The 21,808-nt window shown below is 48.7% G+C and overlaps 2 protein-coding genes across 5 annotated transcripts in view; one reads left to right on the top strand and one right to left on the bottom strand.

Annotated features, from left to right (window-relative positions):
• PC (pyruvate carboxylase) overlaps window positions 1-16,293 on the top strand; it is a 146,142-nt gene extending 129,849 nt beyond the window's left edge. For all 4 annotated transcript variants that reach the window (XM_083374457.1, XM_083374454.1, XM_083374455.1 and 1 more), the window contains 8 exons: window positions 7,928-8,084; window positions 8,423-8,663; window positions 8,970-9,219; window positions 10,173-10,417; window positions 10,878-11,057; window positions 11,368-11,613; window positions 12,956-13,096; window positions 13,438-16,293. In XM_083374457.1, coding sequence (XP_083230583.1) covers window positions 7,928-8,084; window positions 8,423-8,663; window positions 8,970-9,219; window positions 10,173-10,417; window positions 10,878-11,057; window positions 11,368-11,613; window positions 12,956-13,096; window positions 13,438-13,686 — 1,709 coding nt within the window. In that variant the 3' untranslated portion in view covers window positions 13,687-16,293. The remainder of the gene's footprint in view (window positions 1-7,927; window positions 8,085-8,422; window positions 8,664-8,969; window positions 9,220-10,172; window positions 10,418-10,877; window positions 11,058-11,367; window positions 11,614-12,955; window positions 13,097-13,437) is intronic.
• Window positions 16,294-16,423: 130 nt separating this feature from the next.
• On the bottom strand, window positions 16,424-18,420 carry LOC310647306 (uncharacterized protein). The gene is made up of 3 exons (XM_083374459.1): window positions 18,109-18,420; window positions 17,393-17,503; window positions 16,424-16,707 (listed from the first exon to the last, which is right to left on the bottom strand). The coding sequence occupies exons 1-3, from the start codon at window positions 18,361-18,363 to the stop codon at window positions 16,552-16,554; spliced, it is 522 nt and encodes a 173-aa protein (XP_083230585.1). The 5' UTR covers window positions 18,364-18,420; the 3' UTR covers window positions 16,424-16,551.
• Window positions 18,421-21,808: the final 3,388 nt, after the last annotated feature.

Genomic DNA, 21,808 nt, shown 5'->3' on the forward strand with positions numbered 1-21,808 from the left:
GTACTCAAAATGTCCATAGCGAGTACCAAACGCCGTCTTCCACTCATCACTCGGCCGAACCCTGACGAGGTTGTAAGCTCCACGCAGGTCCAGTTTCGTGAAGATCTTAGCCTCCCAGAGTCGGTCCAAGAGTTCGGGGATGAGGGGCAGCGGGTAACGGTTGCGCACCGTGATGGCGTTGAGTTTTCTGTAATCGCAGCAAAGCCGTAATTCGCCCGACTTCTTTTTGACGAAGAGCACGGGTGCAGACACTGGCGAGGACGAGGGCCGGATGAAACCGCGAGCCAAATTCTTCTCCAGAAAGTCCCGCAATGCAGCCAACTCGGGGTCCGACATGGAGTACAAACGCCCCACTGGGAGAGGCGCATCAGGGACTAAATCAATGGGGCAGTCATAGGGCCTGTGTGGGGGTAATTGATCCGCCTCTGTCTCGCTGAACACATCAGCAAAGTCGGACAGTTCGGGAGGCAAGGAAACCCCTGGGAAACCCTCCACCTGGCCGGCACAAATATGGTGGGAGTGGTCCACGCACTACAAGCTTGGGAAGGTGACCAAGTTCTGTGACCAATAGATCTGTGGGTCATGCGCCCGGAGCCACGCCAGTCCCAAGACCACGGGGAAGTGCAGGTCTGAGGTGATATAGAACTGGATGGCCTCCACATGGGAACTGATGGCCATACATAATGGTTGCGTGGCGGCCGTAATAGGCCCAGACAGGAGCACTCGACCATCAATAGTCTCCACTAACATGGGCGGATCCACCGGGCACTGGGGAACAGCCCATTTGGCCACAAATGCTGAGTCCATAAAATTTGTGGTGGCCCCAGAGTCAATTAAGGCATGGACTGGAATCCCCTCTGGCTTGCCAGGAAGGATCAGACGTGCCTCCAATATCAGATGCCGTGGAGGTCCACAGGCAGCATCGGAAAGACGTCGCTCAGTGTTGTGGGACGCCCGATCTATCACACCGTCTAGATCGGACTCAGGGCGTTTCCCGACAGAAAAGTAGGGGACTTTCTCGGGGCAGACTCGATCACTGATGCCCGCTGTCGCTTCTTTGGGCAAAAAGCAGCCAAATGTCCAGGGTCAGTAAAAGCACAACCCCCCGATCGTCGTCTGTTCATTTCAGTCACCGATAGACGAGACCTGGCGGCACCCAGCTCCATTGGCTCCTCCCTTTGAACTGGGGGCTCACGCACAACAGGGGCGGCAGGGGTCTGTGGGGTGGCACGGCGACTCCTTCGCTGCTGCAACCGAGCATCGATCCACAGGCAGAGATGGATCAGCCCATTCAGGTCTGAGGGAATATCCACACGGGCCAGCTCATCCAACATCTCCTCCGACAATCCATCCTGGAAGGCATCCACGAGCGCAGCCTCATTCCAGGCGGAATCCTGGCTAAGCAGCCGGAAATCGCTGATATAGCCCTGTAGGGGGCGTTGACCCTGCCTCAGAGCTTTCAGACGTCGAGTAGCAATCTGCGTCTTAATAGGGTCCTCATACATCAGACGCATATGATCACAAAACCCCACAAAGTTGTCCAACAATGGGCTAGGTTGAGCCAGCAGAGGCGTGCCCCAACGAGCTGCATCACCCGAAAGAAGGCTTAACACAAACCCCACCTTATCCCGGTCAGTGGGGAAATCAGCTGCTCTCACGCTGATAAAGAGCTGGCATTGTCCCAGGAAAGCAGGAAACAGTTCTGGAGTGCCTGTAAATTTATCCGGCATTGCAACTTGGCATTTTCTCCTGGGTGAGGGTGCAGCATGAACCTGAGCTTGCAGTTGAGCCACCTGAGCTGCCAGCAAAGTGAGTTGCTGGGTGAGCTGGGCATTCTCAGCACGTAGCTGCTCCATAATATTAGTAAGGGGTGGGTGGCTGAAAGCAAACTGTTCTGTACCAGCCTGCTACCGCCCTTGCAGAAAAGGCAACCCCTTTATAAACGGCAAAAGGCTGGAATACGTCTGCCAAATTTATTACAAAAACAAACAAAACACATACCAAGATACAGGAGCTTTGAAACACTATCGGAGTGGTTGCTTTCAGCAAACCAGCCCTCCCCCAAACATTCCTTTTATAAAGAGTTCAGGGCGTGTCCTCTCTTTGCCTCCTTCCGAGAAGTCCCACAGCCTTCCTCTGCTTGCTCCTACTTGACTGCCTCCTGCGTCGGGCGTCCTTCAACAGGGCCAGCTGTGGGTCATCTTCATCCACACTGTCAGGCTCACACAGCTGGGTCTCCACCAGGTAGGAGGGGCCTGGCTGGGGGCTCTGCGGAGCCTCAAAGCCATCATCAGCAAGTTCTTCAACACCCCCCTCCTCCCCCTCATCTGAGTCATCCGACCCAACTGCCGAACCCACAGGCTGACCCTGAATCACAACAGGGGGGTTCGCTCAATTTCAAAAAGAAAAGATAGAGGAATTACTGGCCAAATGCAAAATGACAGAATCTAATCCTACGCATAGCCCAATGCAAAGCGACTTTTACAACCACACCCATCTGTGTCCTGAGTTCACAGATAACACGCTTTACAGATCTGTGATTGGCTCCTTGCTATACATCAGCAATTGGAGCAGACCTGACATAGCTTTAGCTGTGAATCTATTGTCCAGGCACGTGGAACACCCAAAGGAATTCCACTGGACTGCTGTTAAAAGGGTGCTTAGATACCTTAAGGGCACAGCTGATGCTCTCCTAATGCTAGAACCAGAGAAAGGGAAGACGGCCCAGCTCTCCGCTTACTCAGACGCAGACTGGGCTGGTGACACCAAAAGTAGACGGAGCACCTCTGGTTTCCTCATATTGCTAAATGGCTGTCCAATACATTGGCATGTTGGACAGCAAAAATTTATTTCTTGCTCCACGGCCGAGGCTGAATACGCCAGCCTGTCAGACACGGCCAATAATTTGACTTGGTTCAATGAGCTGATAACAAGCATCTGGGCATCTCCTCCTCAGACCCGACAGCCCCATTGGCGAGAGAGTTTTATGGTCAGGGAGGGACCAAGACCCCCCATAAATACCTCTGCACGAGGGGCTGCTCTTTGTTCTTGTTCTACTTCTAGTTCTAGCCTCTTAAGATTCTACTCCTAGCTTCTAGTTCTTCTTCTGTTTTAGTTATGTAATGCTAGCTTGCTTTTATTTTGTTTCTCTCTCACATGCAGGCATGAATGCTTTCATGCCAAGTATTTCTTTCTCTTTGATCTATCATTGAATAAAGCTAATATGATTGCATCTCTGTGTGATGCTTTTACTTGGAAGCACCTTTAACAATCCATCATCCTCGTGAGATCACCTCACAATACCTTAAAATATGTATCTTAAACACATTATCCACCTTCTTATCATACAATAAATATGCATGTCAACCAAATAACAAATCATGACCCTCAAGATTTAATAATCTCCCTTGTGTTAAATTAAACCAGTCACTTATCAATGACAAAGCAGCAGCCTCACAATATAATTTAAAATTAGGCATTTTAAGACCGCCTCTTTCACGCGTATCTTGCATTATCTTAAATTTAACTTGTGGCTTTTTCCCCTGCCCAAACAAATTTATTAATTCCTTTTTGCCATTCCTCCAGATTTAAATCCTTTTTAAGTATAGGTATCATTTGAAACAAAAACAAAAATTTTGGCAAAACATTCATCTTCACTGCTGCAATTCTTCCCAATAAAGATAATTGTAATTTTTTCCAAGTATCTAATTCTTTTTGTATTTTTCCCCATAACATTTCATAATTATTTTTATATAACTTCACATTTGAGGCTGACAGATATATCCCCAAATATTTAATCTTTTTAACTATTTCAAATCCCGTTAGCTCTTCTAAAACAGCCTTTTGTGATACAGTCATATTCTTAGACAATATTTTAGTTTTTTGTATGTTTATCTTAAATCCAGAAACTTTCCCATATAACATTATTATCTCCATCAATTCTACAACTGAATAATCCGGCTGAGTTACTGTAATAACCAGGTCGTCCGCAAACGCCCTCTGTCTATAATCCTGATCGCTTATTTGGATTCCCCTGATTTTATTCGAATCTCGTATTTTAATCAGTAATATTTCCAATGTTAAAACAAATAATAAAGGTGACAGCAAACACCCCTGCCTTGTACCCTTTTCAATATTACATGGTTCTGTCAAACTGTTATTTACTATTATACGGGCTGTTTGCTTTTGATATATTGCCCTAATAGGTTGTAAAAAATTTTCCCCGAATTCCATTTTCTCTAATACTTTCATCAAAAATTGCCAATCCAATTAATCAAAGGCTTTTTCAGCATCCAAAAAGATCAGCGCTGCGGGGATCTGATTATTTCTTTCCAAAAATTCCAATAGATCTACAATGTGTCTCACATTATTCTTCATTTGTCTACCACTTATAAATCCAGTTTGATCACTATGAATCACTTGTTGCATTACCTTCATTAATCTGTTAGCTAAGATTTTTGCAAATAACTTATAATCAGTATTTAAAAGCGATATTAGTCTGTAATTTTTGGCTTGAGTGGCATCCTGATCTTCCTTCGGGATCAACGAAATAAAAGCAGTTTTCCACGATGGAGATACCCCTCCTCCCAATTGAATTGTCTTAAACAATTCCCTTAAAGGTTCCACCATTTCTGACTGTAAATTTTTATAGTAAACGGCGGTCAAACTGTCAGTTCCCGGCGCTTTGCCCACTTTTAATTGTTTAATTGCTAAAAAAAATTCTTCATCAGTTATCAATTGGTTCATCCCTTCCTTTTGTTCTTGCGTTAGAACAGGAATATTGGCTTTTATCAAATATTCATCTATATCTACATCACTAATCTTATCTCTAGCGTACAACTTAGAATAAAAATCAACAAACTTTTTTTAATAAGATCTTGGACAAATCTTGATCTTCTTAATCCTAGGAAAAAAAATTATTAGTAATTAATACAAAATCAATCCTGGAAAACGATTGATGCCTGTCGGAGAAAAAAGTAAATTCTTTTTCTTGCAAGTTCCTTTCTCTCCAAACATCTCTCAGTTCCAAGTCATCCTTCATCTCAAAAAAAGATTTAGGCAGTTTAGCATGACTTGGCATGCTTTTAAAAAGGCCTCCCTTGTCCATTTGTACATCCAAGACGCCATTCCAATCTCCCATAAAAATACAAGATTTATAATCCCACTGAATAATCTTGCTGTGTAGTAAATTATAAAAATCTCCTTGCTGTTGATTAGGAGCGTATAGTCCAACCAAAAGCGTTTTCTTGCCTTCTATTAATAATTCAATTATAACATATCTTCCTTGTTTGTCTACTTCAATTAAACTCGCTGTTAAAGTATTCTTAACATAGATAACAACTCCATTTTTCTTATCAGGCGCAGAAGCAATAAACTTGTGTGCCCAACCTAAAGTTTACCAAGTACTTTTGATCAGCCGCTCGAATATGTTTCCTGTAAGCAAATAATATCGTTTTTAAATTGCTTTAGATATTGAAATACTTTCTTTCTCTTATGTGGTGAATTTAGACCATTAACATTCCAGGTTAGAAGCTTTGTCGCCATCTTTTGCGACCTGAAGCTTTTGGAGCGCCTCTTCCAAAATCACCTGCACTCTCTTTGGCCTCGCTCCTCCCACTGGTTCACTGTAAGTAGGTTTTTGAGATACCATCATAACTCTCTGCTGTTCTTGCTCTTGTCTCATTCGTCGAGCTGCAGCGCGTGTCATTCTTTGGTCTCTGACCTCCTCCGTTGATGCTGAAATCTGATCCACTCCTGTAACTTTCTGGAATTCTCCATCTTTCAACTGCGTGACTCCTTCAGCACCTTGTGCACTCTCACTTTGTGGTTGACGCTCTCCTTCACCATTCTTCCTTTTGGATTCCAGAAGTGGTATGGGGACTGCCTTCAAAATGTTAGCATAGAAATCACGTGCCTGTAACACTGTGAGAAGACGATATCTCGTGCCTGCATACATCACCACCATACCTACTGGGATCTCCCATCTGAACTGGATATCCCGTCTTCTTAATTCTTCTGCCAAAAAAGCAAACTCTTTCCTTCTCCTTAAAATTCTTGGAGGGATCTCTTTTAAAATTAAAACTTCTTGCTCTGCAACTGCAAATTTATTATTATAAAAGGCTTGAATAACCTCGTTTCTAATTGCTCTCTTTGTAAAATAAACCACCACATCTCTAGGTAGTTTCCTTTGTCTTGCAATCCAGGAATTGACACGAAATATTTTATCTATATCCACCATAATATCTTCTGCTGAGCGCCCCAAAACCTCTTCAAGAGCTTCTGAAACTACTTTTTTCAAATTTTCCTTAGGATCTTCCTTCATCCCTCTAATTCTCACAGCAAATTCCATCTCTCTATGCTGAACCAATAATAAATCATTGTCAGGGATAGGGCCTTCTCGGTGGGAGCGCCTGCCCTCTGGAACCAGCTGCCGGTGGAGCTGAGAACTGCCCCTGACCTCCGATCATTCCGCCGGGGCCTGAAGACCTGGCTCTTTGAGCTCTCGGGCCCAGGCTGAGGAGAAATTTTTAATTGGGGTTTTAAGTGTACAGGGTCAATTTAATATTTTTTAATTTGGTTTTTTAACTTTTGTATGGTGGATTTTTTAATTCCCTGTAAACCGCCCTGAGTCCTCAGGGAAAGGGCGGTATATAAATGTAACTAAATAAATAAATAAATAAATCTTTTCCATCACCGTTTCAGCATCCGTCATTTTAGCATCTAATCTCACACTATTTTGGCTAAGTTCTTCCACTCTCATCCAAACGTTCAATACAAACAGCCATGCCTTGAAGTGCAAGTAAGATGTCTGCCCTCATTTCTGTGTTCTTCTCCTCCATAAGTTCAGCTAATTGTTGAGATTGCTTTTTCAAAGCCTCTTGCAAAACATCCTGCAGATCTTTTATTGTCAAGGCTGGTGCGGGTGCAGGTGCCGGGGGTGGGGGCATTAAAGCCTGTAATGAAGATTGCTGAACTGGCGAAGCCCCCACGCTTCTAGGAACTTTAGATGATTTGGTTTCTTGAGGAGGGCATAAACCAGCAGTCATCCCTCACGGATGCTTCACTACCACTACTACCACACATCATCTTGCAATAGTTCTTGTCCAATCATAAGCAACATGGACTTTTAAGTGACCCCATTTACAATTCTAATGATCCTGTCCAGCTCCTCAAGACTAGCAGGTTCAACTCTTTCCATTCAACTCCATGGGACGTTTACAATCAACTTGGGACAGATCTCTTCGGAGTGACTTTATCCAACAGATGGCCCCTTTGTCCAGGAGAGACTGGGTCACCTTGGACAAGCTGCCAGCAGATGGAAATGTTTTTTTTTTTGTTGTTGCCCTTATTGCAGTAAAATTGCTATTTATATAATGACCTATATCTGGTCCCTTCATCCTTATTAAATCTGTATCTTCACCATCCTTTCATGTTCACCAACTCTACACCACAAGCGCAGATTGTCTTCATCCAAATCCTTTCCAGGTGGATCTGATTTTTTTCTTAGGTCGGTAATATATCTGCAAGTCTTGAGGAGAGGCTGTTTTGGAATGAGTGGGCTGCAAATCTGCCTGCCGGGTTGATCCTTGAATTTGGCCACAAGTTAGGCTCCCCAGCATGTAGAACTCATGGAATTAAGAGCCTTAAGAAGGGATGTTGCTGGGAAGAGGGCAATGCTGGTGGACAAGAGAGTTGAACTTGGCTCCATGGCTCCAACGGAGGCCAGAGCCAGACCACTTGACCAAGAACCAGTCATCAGACTGGCTGCTGTGCCAGCTGAGAACCCTTTGAGTTTTGGAATTGCTATTAAAGAACACACACACTGCATCCCCTTTCTGACAGTCAACCTGATCCCATGGAACCCAACTCCAGGATTTCAGATGAGTGCAGGAGACCTCTTGCTGATGCTCCTCTTCCGCCCTTCCAGGTGCCACCTTTGACGTTGCCATGCGCTTCCTGTACGAGTGCCCCTGGCGCCGGCTGCAGGAGCTGCGTGAGCTTATCCCCAACATCCCATTCCAGATGCTGCTGAGAGGGGCGAATGCGGTGGGCTACACCAACTACCCGGACAACTCCGTCTTCAGGTAGGTGAGGTGCAGCTTCGCTGGGCTGTTCCCCATTTGCTTTCCAGCCTTCTGGTCTTTCCCAGAACCGGTCCTGCCTCTCTGATCTTTATTTTGGGAGTTACACATATTACACTCAAAAAGCTAAGCTTTTGTTTTTGCTTCTTTAAATCCTTTACGTTCCTTTGGAACATACTTGGAGGAAAAGTCCAATTGCAGCTCTCCACGTTAACCTGACAGCCCTGCCTTCAGGCAGTCTGCTCCCTCCAGGGCAGGCCGTGAAGCAGAGCCCCGGGTTGGGCACGGGGCAGCCGGGCGACCGGCCTTGGCTCAGGGCCTTCTCTCTGTCCGCATTGCAGGTTCTGCCAGATGGCCAAAGAGAACGGGATGGACATCTTCCGCGTCTTTGACTCCCTCAATTACCTCCCTAATATGCTGCTGGGGATGGAGGCAGCCGGGCGGGCAGGGGGTGTGGTGGAGGCCGCCATCTCCTACACCGGGGATGTGGCTGACCCCAGCCGGACCAAGTACACCTTGGACTACTACGTCAGCCTTGCAGAGGAGCTGGTCAAAGCCGGGACTCACATCTTGGCCATCAAGGTAGGGAGGGAGGGAGGGAGGGAGGGAGGGAGGAGGGGGAAGGCTTCCATTCTGCCCTGGCCTGGCGGGGACCCATTTCCATCCTTCCTCACGGCAGCCTATCTGGGAGGTTTCCTAGGACTTGGAGCTGAAATGAGAGAGTGCAAGGTAGCCCGTTGTGCTCCTCCTCCTGGCCTGGCTCCAGAAGGGAAGCCGATGTCCCCTCCCAACCCTCAGCTTCAGGGGATCTGTCAGCTCTGCAGCTGCGCCTTTTCCCTCCGCCCCTTCCTCCTCCTCCTCCTCAGCCTTTGCTCCTTCCTCTTTCAGGACATGGCCGGGGTCTTGAAGCCGCAGGCCTCCTCTATGCTCGTGGGGGCACTGCGCAAGCACTTCCCCGACGTCCCGCTTCACATTCACACCCACGACACTTCGGGCGCCGGCGTGGCTTCCATGTTGGCTTGTGCTGCTGCTGGGGCTGACATTGTGGACGTTGCGGTGGATGCCATGTCAGGCATGACTTCCCAGCCGAGCATGGGTGCAATGGTGGCGTGTACCCGTGGCACGGAGCACGACACAGGTCTGAAGGAGGGACGGGAGGGTCCTCATCGGCCCAGGCCAGTCTGCAGCCGGGGTTTGCCCGGGCTTGCGGCAGGAGAATGTATGCTGCTTTAAGCAACTGTAAAATTGTAATTCCAGAAAGAAATAAAAAAATATCTGCATAGTTAAGGAATTTGGACTGGACAACCTTTAAAACCTAAATTAGGGAAGAGCAGAAAGGGAGCAGGGCTGTCCCGCCCTCGGAAGGCTCAGGGCCAGCCAGGGGTTGCTTCCAGCCTGCCAGCCCTGAGGCCTGAGGCGGGAGTGGAAAAGAAGCGGCAGGCAGACATCTGGGAGGGGGCTGGACTGCATGGCCTCAAGGGCGCCTCCCGCCTCTAGGATTCTCTGGTGGACCCCGTTCTCCACGCCTGCCCTCACAGGCAGCTTCCCTGCAGCTTGGTGGCTCTTTGCTGGGCTTCTTCGGGCCCTTTGGCCAGCTGGGCTTCCTTTGATTCCCCAAAGGGACGGGGGGGGCTCCCCAGATGTCAAATCAGAGAGCCCCCTCTTTTATCGCTACAACCACCCTGTGAGGCGGGTTGAGCAGAGAGAGCGAGGGACTAACCCAGGGCAGGGTTTGTTGCTGGGCCACTCCGGCACTTGCCCCAAAGCGAAGCAACAGCCAGGCCGAGAGCACCAGCCCCTGGCGCCCCGTGGCACCCCCTGGACACGAAGGGGGCAGGCGAGGGAACATTCTCACCAGGCTCTGGGCCCTGCAGCTCCTCCTTGTTGTGGTCACTGCACTGTGTTTCTGAATACTTGCCCTGACTCAGATCTGGTCATATCAACGTGGAAAGAAGTTTATGTATTTGTTAGCTGGCTGGTTCTGGAGCAGGGCTCAGTTCTGCCCTCCAGCAGAGAGTAGAAAGTGGGTGGCAGGGCTGCCCACCACTCTGCTCTGATGGGAAGGAGTCTTCTCGCCCCCCCCCCCCCCAGGCATCCAGATGGAAAAAGTCTTTGACTACAGCGAATACTGGGAGGTGGCTCGGGGCCTCTATGCGGCCTTCGACTGCACGGCCACCATGAAGTCTGGCAACGCGGACGTCTATGAGAACGAGATCCCTGGCGGGCAGTACACCAACCTGCACTTCCAAGCCCACAGCATGGGGCTAGGCCACAAGTTCAAGGAGGTGAAGAAAGCCTACGTGGAGGCCAACAAGCTGCTTGGCGACCTCATCAAGGTCAGTCTGCCCGCCCCAATCCTCTCCCCACACCCCCGGCGACAGGGTGGACCTCACAGACTTGGGCAGCCAAAGGCAGCTCTCAAAAACTTTCCAGGTCTGACCTGCTTAACCAGTGGCTCCAGGCCTCCTCGAGGGTTGCCAGTTTCGAGGTCAAAGGTCACTAAAGGCCACAAGCAGCTCAGACAAACATCCTGCGCCATCCCTGGAGAAAGTGGCTTTCATGGCCAATGCCGGAGCTAGATCTGATTTTTCTGAGCACATAATTTGTTCCAAGAAAAGGCAGTGGCGGCTGTAACCGTTGGATTCCCCGCCTCCAGTTGGGCCTTTGACCAGATGGCCTCACCCTGTCCGCTGAAGGGCCCCCTCCCCTGGTCTGGCTTTGTGCCTCAATGGCTCTAGGCTGCTCCTTGGAGAGGCCCCCTCCTCTCAGGGAGCCCCCTCTTGCTGCCCTGTGCAGGTGACACCCTCCTCGAAGATCGTGGGGGACCTGGCTCAGTTCATGGTCCAGAACAACCTGACGCAGCAAGATGTGGAAGCTCAAGCAGATGAGCTCTCCTTCCCCCAGTCCGTGGTGGAGTTCCTGCAAGGCTACATCGGCATCCCCTACGGAGGCTTCCCAGAGCCCTTCCGCTCCAAGGTAGGAAGCAGGGCCTGCCTTTCCCCCAAGGAGCCCAGAGAAATTGGGGGGAGAGGAGTAAGCCCGCAGCTTTCTTGTCTTAACTTCATGCCCAGGATTTGTTTGTTGCATTTTGGGGTGCCTGCAGCTTATCCCATTCTTGGCCAAACTGTTCTTGGAGAGAAATGCTGCTAAACGGCCTTCTGGCATGGTCGAAACCCAAGAACCCCCCCCCTCGATTCCTGCTTTGTGGGCGAGTCAGAAGGAGGAGGAAGAGAAATGCCGACTTTGCCATTCCCCGGATAGGGCTGAGCCCTTTGACCTTTCCTAGGTGCTGAAAGATCTGCCCCGTGTGGAGGGCCGCCCCGGGGCCTCCCTGCCTCCTCTGGACTTCACAAAATTGGAGCAGGAATTGTGCGAAAAGCATGAAGAGATCACCCCCGAAGACGTCCTGTCTGCCGCCATGTACCCCAAAGTCTTCAGCGACTTCAAGGACTTCACAGCCACCTTTGGGCCCGTTGAATGTCTCAATACGCGGCTCTTCCTGGAGGGGCCCAAAATAGCCGAGGAATTTGAGGTGAGGCCCAGAGCACAGGAAGCATCAAAAGTTGGGTCAAAATGCCAGGAATTGGACCCTTCCCAGGAATGGACAAAGGAACTGGTGATGAAGGGAGGATGTGGGTCAGTGCAGGGTTAGTCTGTCCTAGAAGAAGCACCAAATGTGTTTTATTCACTCATTCATTCATTCATTCAACCCTCCCCCCCATCTCACCCGGTGGTTTGCCTGTATACCCATAGACCCAGGTCTGGCCTCTTTGTGAGGATGCCTCTTAGGGACAGGTGGAGCCCAAATTTGCTCCTGGTTGTGCGCTGTGCTGCCTCCATCCTTACCTTTTTTCTGCAGTTGCACTTGGTAGCTCATGCGACACTTATTGCGTACACTTTAAAAAAACAAAGAAGAAGGAAATCTCTTCAGTGATAGGATTACAGATGCAGGTAATGAGTGACACCCCTTCAAACAGCAGGGGGAGATCTAAGAGGAAATCCACTTTCTCAAAGCTCTCAAATATCACAGCTGAGGATAAAGTAGACATAAATAACTGGGGAGATTACAGAAGGAGACTGTCAGGATCTGAGGGATCTGAGACAGGATCTGAGGGATTCCCTTACAGATCGATAATTTTAAAGTGCCCCCAAGCAAACCCCACCCCACAGTTCATTTGGCCGGTTCCAGATCAGCCAATCTCCAGGTTTTAAGTCCATCGTGAGAAAAGAAAGATAACAATCTGTTTGCAGCAGGATCATTTCCTCAGCTCCTTCGGAGAAACAAACCAGATCCCAGTTGCCCAGTAAGTTCAGAGAGAACCAAGCAATTCTGCAGAGAGGCAGAATAAACAAAAGGTTACATTTAATGGAGGAAGTGAAAGCAATAAAGCCCCATGCCCATCCCCAGAATCCAGGGGAAGATGAGATTTGGTTTTTGCACAGAGGAGATAGTTAGAAATGAAATATAAATGGATTCTGACACTGTCGCTTGATGACCCAGAAGCCGCAGCAGGGCAAGCTGACTCAGTTTCCCTCTTTGGTTTCACAGATTACTGAAATGGGCAGAGGGTGGGAAAGAAGCAGACCCTTTGCGGAGCCCCCAGGCTGTAATGGAAAGCGGCACTGTATCACTCCGCAGCCCAGACCGCCGTTTGTTAACCTTGGAGCACAGTGGAGGGAGGGGATCTTGGAGGATCCTGGCTGAGCTTGGTGGTTCCCTTGCAGATGTTTCATCCCCCAAACTAGGCAACATCACCCCCCCTTTGCTTGTGTGATGCTCTGAGCCTCGCACAAGACTCGGTCACCCAGAATCTTAGTGATGCTGCCTTTGAGTGCCTGAGGACCCACCCTTTTCCCTCCCCGATGCCTTGCAGGTGGAGCTGGAACGGGGGAAGACGCTGCACATCAAGGCCTTAGCCCTGGGAGACCTCAACCGGACCGGCCAGAGGGAAGTCTTCTTCGAACTGAACGGGCAGCTGCGTTCCATCCTGGTCAAGGATGCCAAGGCCATGAAGGTAACGAAAGAGGCAGGTGGGCAGGGTTGGGTTCTTAATTAATTCAATCCCTGTAGATTGGATTTTGCTTTACGGGGCTATTCATCTTCTGTAAAATCACTGGCATTTAAAATACACATTTTATTCGTAAAGGATATTTAGGTTAATTACTAATGCCAGTAGCCACAACATGTTCTGCTATTGTCACCCAATTCAGCGTCTAATTTCCAGTGAGCACCCACCCCCCCACTCCATCCTCTGCCTCCACCAACCCCATGGCACTCCGTCTTGGGCAGGAAGCGACGGAAGGAAGCCATGGGTGCCCTCCCCCCTCTTAACCTTGCCTTGCCTTGCCTTGCCAGGAGATGCACTTCCACCCCAAAGCCCTGAAGGACGTCAAAGGCCAGGTGGGGGCTCCCATGCCAGGGAAAGTCATCGACATCAAAGTGAAGGAAGGAGCGCAGGTTGAGAAGGGACAACCACTCTGCGTCTTGAGCGCCATGAAGATGGAGACCGTGGTCAACTCGCCCGTGACAGGCACGGTCCAGAAAATTTATGTCAAGCTTGAGATGAGCTTAGAAGGGGATGATCTGATCATGGAGATTGAGTAGCCGTCCCAGGGACCTCAAAAGTCGTGGCTCCTTCTGAGGAACCCCTAGAGCTGCCAAGATGCCCTCAAAGCAAGTTTCCCAGCTTTTATCACTGGACTTCCCTTCCCCTCCCCTCCTCCAGGGGAGGAGCAGGACTGGGCTTCAGAAGGATGGGGGGCCCCCATTGCCTCCCTCGTCGTCCCCCCCGGCATGGTGACACTTGTTGTTGCCTTCCTCCTCCTAGCAGAGAGAAAAGGAGCCAAGTGAGAAGGAACCGTTGTGGCCACAGGCACACAAGCCTCCCCCCCGCCCCGCCCCCCTGATTTCTCTTGCGGCCCCTTTTCCTGGAGGCTGTGAGCCGGTTTGGCAGAAGAAGGGGCCACTTCTGTCCTGGGCAGACGGGGGGGGGGGGTGTCCTCCTCCACAGCTGCCACCTCTGCCTTCCTCCTTCCTGTCCTCTCCTCTGGAGGATAATTTTTGCCCAATAGCAGCTTTTTTTCCCAGAAGGGGAAAGGCCCCACATACATCCGCTTTGTCCTTTCTGGTGCAGTTGCCAAACGCAGGAAGGTGGCCGTGCCCAAATTTAAATCCTGGGCTGCCGCTTTGTGGTGTAAAAGCCAGCTAAGCTGGGTGTGGTGTGGAGGGGCTGCCATCCCTTCTTCCACCACCGGAGGAGGCAGCGCAACCAAATCATGATTTTCCTGTTGCCAATTATTGGACCAATCATCTGGGCTGGGCCTGAGAATGGTGGATGGACACTTGGGCAAAATGAGGGAAGGGCAACACTTTTAGTGGAAGCCCTTGAAAGAAATGAAATGAAACGAAACAGCTCTGCCTCTTGTCCTGTGTGCTTGTATGCATTCCTGCTGCTTCAGCCAGCCAGCTTATAAACTGTGTCAGGAGAACCTACGAATAGCAGGGAAATTGCCCGGCAGAAAACGTGAGGAAGAGGGCCAGGCTTAGCCCGTGCTTGTTCAGCAACTGTTCAGAATTACAATGGCGCCGAACAAGGAGCCGTCCTCCCACTGTCGTCCCGGAAGAGCCATGGATCACTTTGGCCATCTGGATGTCCACTGCGAGGCTAGGAGGGAAGGCCAGTGGAGGAAGATGGCTGGGGGACTTGGCCCTTAGAGGGGGGTGGATTGTAAAAGACGTGTTTATAACTTATTTTCAATGCCTGAGCCTTACCTCTCTGCTGGGAGGGTATCTGTTTGCTGCTGGCTTTCTCCTTGGCCCTCTTTCCAGTTGCTAGAAACACCCCTCCCCCATCCATTGCCACCCTTTTCTTTTCCAGGGCATCCCCCGGACATCTCACCATTTCAGCTGAGCCAGCACCAAGGCGGGCTAGTCGCCTAAGAGAAGGCTGCCTCTTTACTTGGGTGCCAAGCAAGGGCAGACGTTCTGGCCCACAGCTGCTGCTGCTGTTGCTGGAGGGAGTGCAGGCCAGGACGGGGCAGCGACCACAACCACCCTGAGCCACAGACGGGAGGGAGATCTTGGGCTGGGTCAAGAGCCCATAGGCAAGGATCAGGCCAGATTCCTCAAACAGGGTGCCTGGGAGTTCTGGCAGCATTTCTTTCAGGGCCAAAGTCATGGGTGCCCCTGCCAAGCCAGGCCTCCCCGCACCCTGTTTTTATGCCTTTCTGTTTCCCAGATAAATGCAGAGCTGGGCCTTTCTTCCTGGGACCTGCTGTTCATTTCAGCCCCCTGCTCAGGCCTGTCCAGATCTTTATCTTCTAGAATACTAGCCATCTCTTCCAGCTTTGTGTCATCTGCAGACAGGATAAATGCCTCGTGCAAGTCATTGCTAAAAGTGTGGGAGACCCCAGCCCAGGGCAGAGTCCTCTGCAGCCCAGTTGCAGAAGAGCTTTGCTGAGCTGAAGGATCTTCTAAGCTAGGATCTACTGAGAAAGAAGTAAGGTCCATCTAGCATTATCTGCACTCTTCTGACCAGTTCCTCCTATCAGAGTGCTGACAAACATGCTGTCAAACCTGGCTTGAGGATTTTGCACAGGATAGGTGTACGCACTTTGTTGTCTGCTGCTGTTATAAGAGCTCTTCCAGGACTTCTCTGCTAGTTCCTTCAGGATCCCGGGAGGTAACCCGTCTGGCCCTGGAGACCTGAATTTGTTTAAATCTCTCACCCGCCCTGCTCCCTCTTTTCCCAGGGATGTAATTCTTACCACTTTCTCCTTGCAAAGCTCTAACAACCTCTTAGCCCCCCTTTTTTCCTTCTAATGAGCCTCCAAACACCCTTTTGTTGTGGTTTCTGATGTCACTGCAAATCTCAGTGCAGCCTTTCTTCCTGATGCAGGTCCTAGAGCTTCTCTGCCCTTCCTGTTTCTGCCAAACCCCCCTTTTCCCGTTATATGCACTTCATTGGCCTCTTCAGATTTCTTCCTTCTTGTGGCTTTATGCCAGTGTGGTGGAATTGCCAGCTGAAGACCCGGCAGGTGGGGGGAGGAGACGCAAGTAAAGAGCCGTTTCAGCTTAGAGTCGGGGGGGGGGGTCCTGAGGTGGAACCCTGAGGTCTGCCAGGCAGTCTGGCCAGATTCTAGCAATATAGGTGATCAACGCTAAATATCTACTTTAGCCTATTCACGGTTCAGGCAGGATTTGTCTACCCCTGAGGAATGCTGAGTTCGAAAAAGGTGCAGTGAAGTGAGGAGGCTCCACCTGCAACCTGGAGCTGGATGCTTGTTTGGAATGCAAGAGGGAGCTATAAGCAAAGCGTGAAGAAGAAGAACCAAGGAGACCCTTTTGCCATTCATGAGATTTTGAATCGTTCCATTTTTAAACATTCCACATTACTGCATTTTCCTTGGCTGGGCTGGGGGTCCACCGTGTGGCCCTCAACCTAAAGAAGGAGGCGGGGAGCCGCTCTCTTCACATGTACGGAGTGCCCTCTTCTTTCTCAGGTTCTTCTCCAGGTGTGACGACAGGAGGACTTGGGGTGGCCCGGTACTCCTCACAACTTTTTACTCTTACTTTCTGGGTGTGGAAATCAGGGAAGGTTGTCAAGTCCATGTAGCACAAATATTTCTACAGGGATAAAAGAAATAAATCAGACACGAGTTTGCAGAGCTCTTGCCTTTCACCTTCCCCCAAATCTCGACTTCCCTCTCCCTCCTCTTCTGCATCTCCATGACGTCCGACGGAAGCCCCTTAGGTTGCTCTGCATGTCATGGGCAGGTGGCTGTCCGTTTCTCATCCTGGCGCCAGTGACGGGGCCGCAGCAGGGCTGGTGGCATGTGCCAGGTGGAGGCAGCCCCTCCTCCACAGAGCGGCCATCCTGGAGCAGCTGGAGAAAGGAGGCCTCGAGTGGGGCAGCACAGGGCCCCCAGATGGATGGAGGGCAGGAGGGACTGGCATTGGGAGCTCGTCCCGTTTTCCTCATCTCAGGGTTTTAAGGCAGTACAGCTCTTCAAAGAAGAGTTTGTCTTCCTCTGGTTTTGGCACCTCTGCCCAGCTGAAAACTCTGTTGGTGCCAGGGGGGCAGAGGGGAGCTCTGCAGACGATGGGGGGTGGCAGCCCCACTCATCGTTCAGTTCAAGGTTTTCTATATTGGCTGGAAGGCCCAAAGGCCCAAATCCCACTCTACTTTCCCCCCTCCGTGCCACTGTGACTGGGTTACCTCTAGCCTGCCCAGATTTCAGCTGTGCTAACAGCTAGGAATATTTCCATAAAGCCCATCCTAAAAAGCAGGGCACGAAAGCCCCTTCCTCACCGGTGATCCAGGAACTATCTGACAGTTCTTGTGATTTGGTCTTTTCTCACCCGGAGGGCACGTGACCTTCATCAGGATGGTTCTGAAGTGGTAAATTTTCCCATGCACGGTCTGAAATACAGCCAGAAAAATTCTCTGGTGAGCTCTCTGTTGCCCCCCCCCCATGTCCCTGATTTTCCTTCAGAGGGGTTGGCAGCAGATCCTGACAGGCGTAGCAGTGTTTAACTTGTCTTTTAAAAATTCAGTTAGATAATGAGAATATTTTCCTGGAAGCAAGAAGCAGGCAACAGAAATACTAGTCCTTTATGACAGTAGCAGTTCTAAGGAGGGCGAAAGGGCACTGAGCAAGGAAGATTCTGCTGCAAGGGAGGAAAACTGACCAGCGAGAGCCACCTCCATCCTGTGGCCAGTGAGTGAAGCCGGTGAGCGAAGGACACGGTGCTGTCTCTCTTTTTCCCTGCCATTGGAAAGTGCAACAGGACTCCTCACTTTGAAACACAGAAATTGTTTAAAATGATAAAAGGGCTTTAAAAGGCCAAATATGTTCAAAAGGTAAACTTAGATATTAAAGTACTGCTATTGAGTTCTAGAAGGGGGGGGCGGCAAAGGGAGGATGTTAGTACTAAAAAGTATGAGCAAAATCAGGAGGCAAAATCCCTTGTAGTTTTGCAAGCAAACAGGAATAGAATGAGAGAAACCTGCGCCTTTCCCCTTACCATCAGTTGGACGTGGACCTTTTCTCCAGGTACCGCGAGGTAGGTGCAGTTGTGCTCCCTGCTCAAATGATCTACGGCCTGGTGGTACATGATGGTAGCCTGGTAGATGATCGCATCGTCCCTCATCTTATTCCAGAAGCCAAAGAAGTTATTGGGCTCTGAGAAAGGCCACGGCTGCTGATGTCCAGCACTCGGCTGTCCCCAAAGAAGGGCCAAAAGGCAACACAGCCCAGAGAAAGACACCGCCTTTGCCATCGTGGTTGTCAGGAGGTGCAGTGCCCACGGAGGGTGATGCTGCTGCTCTAAGTAGGAGAGCTGCTGCTGGAGGGCCTCCCCTCTTGGCTGGCTGACCAATGCTCAGTCGGGGGATTATCTCCCGGGGAGGGACTGGTGGCTGCCTGGAGGGCTGGGCCAGGAGGAGGTCAGGAGGAAACCCCTGGTAGGAATCCTTTCCCTGCACAGGAGTCACAGGCCTGCCTGAAATTTCTTACAGGAAATCTGGTTGTGCCTACCAGAAAGTAATTGGATGGAGCATGGTGGGTGGATGAGGAGGACTGGCTGCAAACTGAGTTTTGTGAACACTGGAAGGAAGGGATTTTGGCCAACACTTGCCTGGGGCAGAAGGATGTAATGAAAAGGATGTCTTAATCTCCCCAATGGGAAAAATGTGGAAGAATATGGTTCAAAACAGGCAAAATTTATCAAATTTATATTCCACTGCAATTGGAAATGGAGTCTCAGCAGCTGATAAAAAGGCAACATAATATATATGCTAAATCAGAATACATAAACTACATAAACTCAACATACACTGTCTGATATTTAAATGCCATTTCAAGAAGTTGAATATTTTTTAATATTTTTAATATTCAACTAAAATAGAACTGATGGGATAAAATAGTACAGTTGCTCAGGAAAAAACAGAAGCGATATAAATAGAGACATTGCAATAAAGGCATTCATGTTTGCTCAAAAATCAAAGAGAATATTCAGGTCAAAGAGAATATTCTATTGAAAGGGAAGGATGAACAAAAGCTGGAATTATTTTTTTGATGTTGCTACCCCATCAAGAGGGATGATGTGAATAATGCTTTCCAAAAGTAAACAATTTTTTTGGAGGCATCAACAGAATTAAATTATTGCAAACCCTATTGGGAGACAAATTTTACCAAGCACGGTCCTTCCAAGAAATTGCATATAACTTTCAGAAGGTAGATGATCACAAAAAAGCATGGATTATACCTGTGAGCCAGCAATGGAGATGTAGTGAAGAAGGAAGCAGAAGGAACATTAATGCTGGCACCGTTTATGAAACTGCGTGTACTGTAGTCAAAGACTTCAAAGGAGACAGAAGGAGGGTCCAATGGCAGAAGACAAGGGGGAAAGACAGAACTGCAAAGAGGAAGGAAATGAAGGATGGCAGAAGAAGCAGGCAAAGGTTTGAGGCTATTGGGAATATGAAATGGGAATGCCTGTTGACTTCAGGGTTAAATTAAGGCAATCTTAAGGTGTTACAGGATTTGCTGATTGCCTTTAAGAAATCCCGGGTGTTCCTCTCCCACCACCCCTTGGGCGTTTGTCAAGCGGTGCTCTCTTCTCTCCTCCTATGATTTGTAGAGCAACTTGAACAGATGCCAGGGTGATCAGAATTCCCTTGAGTTGTTGAAAGCAAAGATTTGTTAAAGCAGGTCTCTTTAATGCTACCTCTTTACTTTACTTTAAAAAACATTTAAGCAAGAAAATACTTTTATTTTGTTGGATGAACATGTAGAAAAGATAAGTTTGATCAAGGTGGTATTATTTTAATAGCAGATATTCTATTTTCCCACCATCAGGAATGTTGCATTTTCTTCTGTGTTGCATCACAGTGTGTGTGGCTGTAGTGGCCACTCCTCTGCAGGAAAGTGGATGCTCCTGTCGAAAGAAAAATCTTCATCAGGGTCCAGTTTAAGCTGGGAATAAACAAAATGGAGGCTGTTTGGAAAGAAGGCTCTTGTTTATTTAGTTGTCAAAAACTTCAGTGACAGCAGCATGTTCTTGGGGTGGCTGACAAAACGGAGCTAGGAGTAAGTGGGTTTTGATACCTTTTTGGGGTTTTGTGTTTGGAGTTATTCCTGTTTAAGGTAGTTCCTGTGCAATGAACTTTGACCTGAGGTTCAGTGTGCCCTTTTGGTATTCTAATGGTGGTGGGTTAATCCTTTTATGTCCCTAAAGGTCATGTCCTGCTTCTCTGAGGCTTAGCTGAAGGCATTTTGCTTATAAATAGGTGGCTCATCTTTTTGAATAGGATGATCAAATCTGCATTTCTACAGAGTTGGCCTGCTGAGTTTCTGCTTGGGGGAGAGAGACTGGGGGTTGGTTTCTGTCTAAGATTTTTCTATTACTTTGGGGAAATATAATATTCTGCCTTTTTTACTATCCCCCCAAATATTTCCTTCTCCCCCGAGGAGAAGGAACTTTCTGATAACAATAAATAAATCTGGAGGCTTCACCTTAACGGACAAATCTTTTCTAGAGCCAAATCTCAAAACAGCTTGAATGAATCTTCAACTGAAATCTAAACAGTGCAGATTCCTGTAGGGTTGGATCTTTTGTTAAGCTTTCCAGAAACAGCAATGTGATTTGGCATTTCTTAAGTTCCCTTTGCCTTCCTCTCCATTTCTAGATTAAATTCCTTGTTGCTGAGCCCTACCAGCCCTACCCTACCCTTGAAGCATAAACCCATTTTAGAGAAATGGTTTTGTGTTCTGTAGGCAACTCTTGGACTAGAAATGATCGTACTAAAGGAAGACAGCACCCCCACCACCATCAGAATACCAAAAGGACACACTCAAATAGGAAACAACCCCAAACACAAAGGCCCAAGCTAGATGTGGTCAGATGCTCCACATCCTGTTGTGGTTCTGCCCTTCAAGAAACTACAACCGTCTTTCTAAAGCAGTATCCATTTTGTTTAGTCCTGGCTTGGACTGGACCCTGACATTTCACTGATCCTAGATTGGAAATGAATTTTGGACCATTGATCTTAAAGAAAAGATCTGGATTAAACTGACAGGCTGATTGCAAAACAGTTTGTGTTCTGTCCTGCTTTCTAGGACCTTTTGCAGAGCAAGTAGTCCCCCCTTAAGTCTTTTCCTGTTCCCTGTTTTCTCAAAGCCAGAGCAACTTTATCCCCTTTTGAAGTCACAATGGGAGAGCTTTGAATTCTCAGGAGTCAAAATCCCTCCCAGCAAGTCCCAGTCTTTCCCAGCACTTCCTCCTGTGGGGCCTGGGAGAGGGGCTTCTATCCTGGACCCTCCTTTGGAGGTCAACACTCTTCATCCAAGAGGGGGGAATTAGAGGTCATCTGGCACCTTGGGCAGCAACTTTGTTAATCCTTCGCATAGGTTCAGTGACCATGACTAATTTTTTTCCAGAAACATTGTTAGTAGCTTAGACCCATCCCTAAAAAAAAAAATCAATGTGTTCTTTTTAAAAAGCTGGCAAACGGATTGTTATTCTAGAATGTCACTCATTGTTGGTGGCAGCTCAGTTGAATGATCTGTTGTTTTCTCTTCTCCTTTGAAGATGGGGACCCCTATTTTTTTTGGCCCTTTGCTTCTCCCCAGAGATAACTTCAGATTTTACGGATGGAGACTTTGAAACAAGGACTTCCAACAATCATTATGGCCAAGTGATATTGTTTAGGAACAACTTTTTG

This window comes from Vipera ursinii (assembly GCF_947247035.1).
Source record: "Vipera ursinii genome assembly, chromosome: 15".
In the NCBI taxonomy this organism is placed as follows: domain Eukaryota; kingdom Metazoa; phylum Chordata; class Lepidosauria; order Squamata; family Viperidae; genus Vipera; species Vipera ursinii.

Bases quoted from the DNA above. Each gene is read 5' to 3' on its own strand.
- LOC310647306 (XM_083374459.1), bottom strand. From the start codon at position 18,363: ATGGCAAAGGCGGTGTCTTTCTCTGGGCTGTGTTGCCTTTTGGCCCTT. The intron at 17,504-18,108 runs GTAAGGGGAAAG...GCTGTATTTCAG, and splicing joins AGGTCCACGTCCAACTGATG to ACCGTGCATGGGAAAATTTA. The intron at 16,708-17,392 runs GTGAGGAAGGGG...TTATCCCTGTAG, and splicing joins AGATAGTTCCTGGATCACCG to AAATATTTGTGCTACATGGA.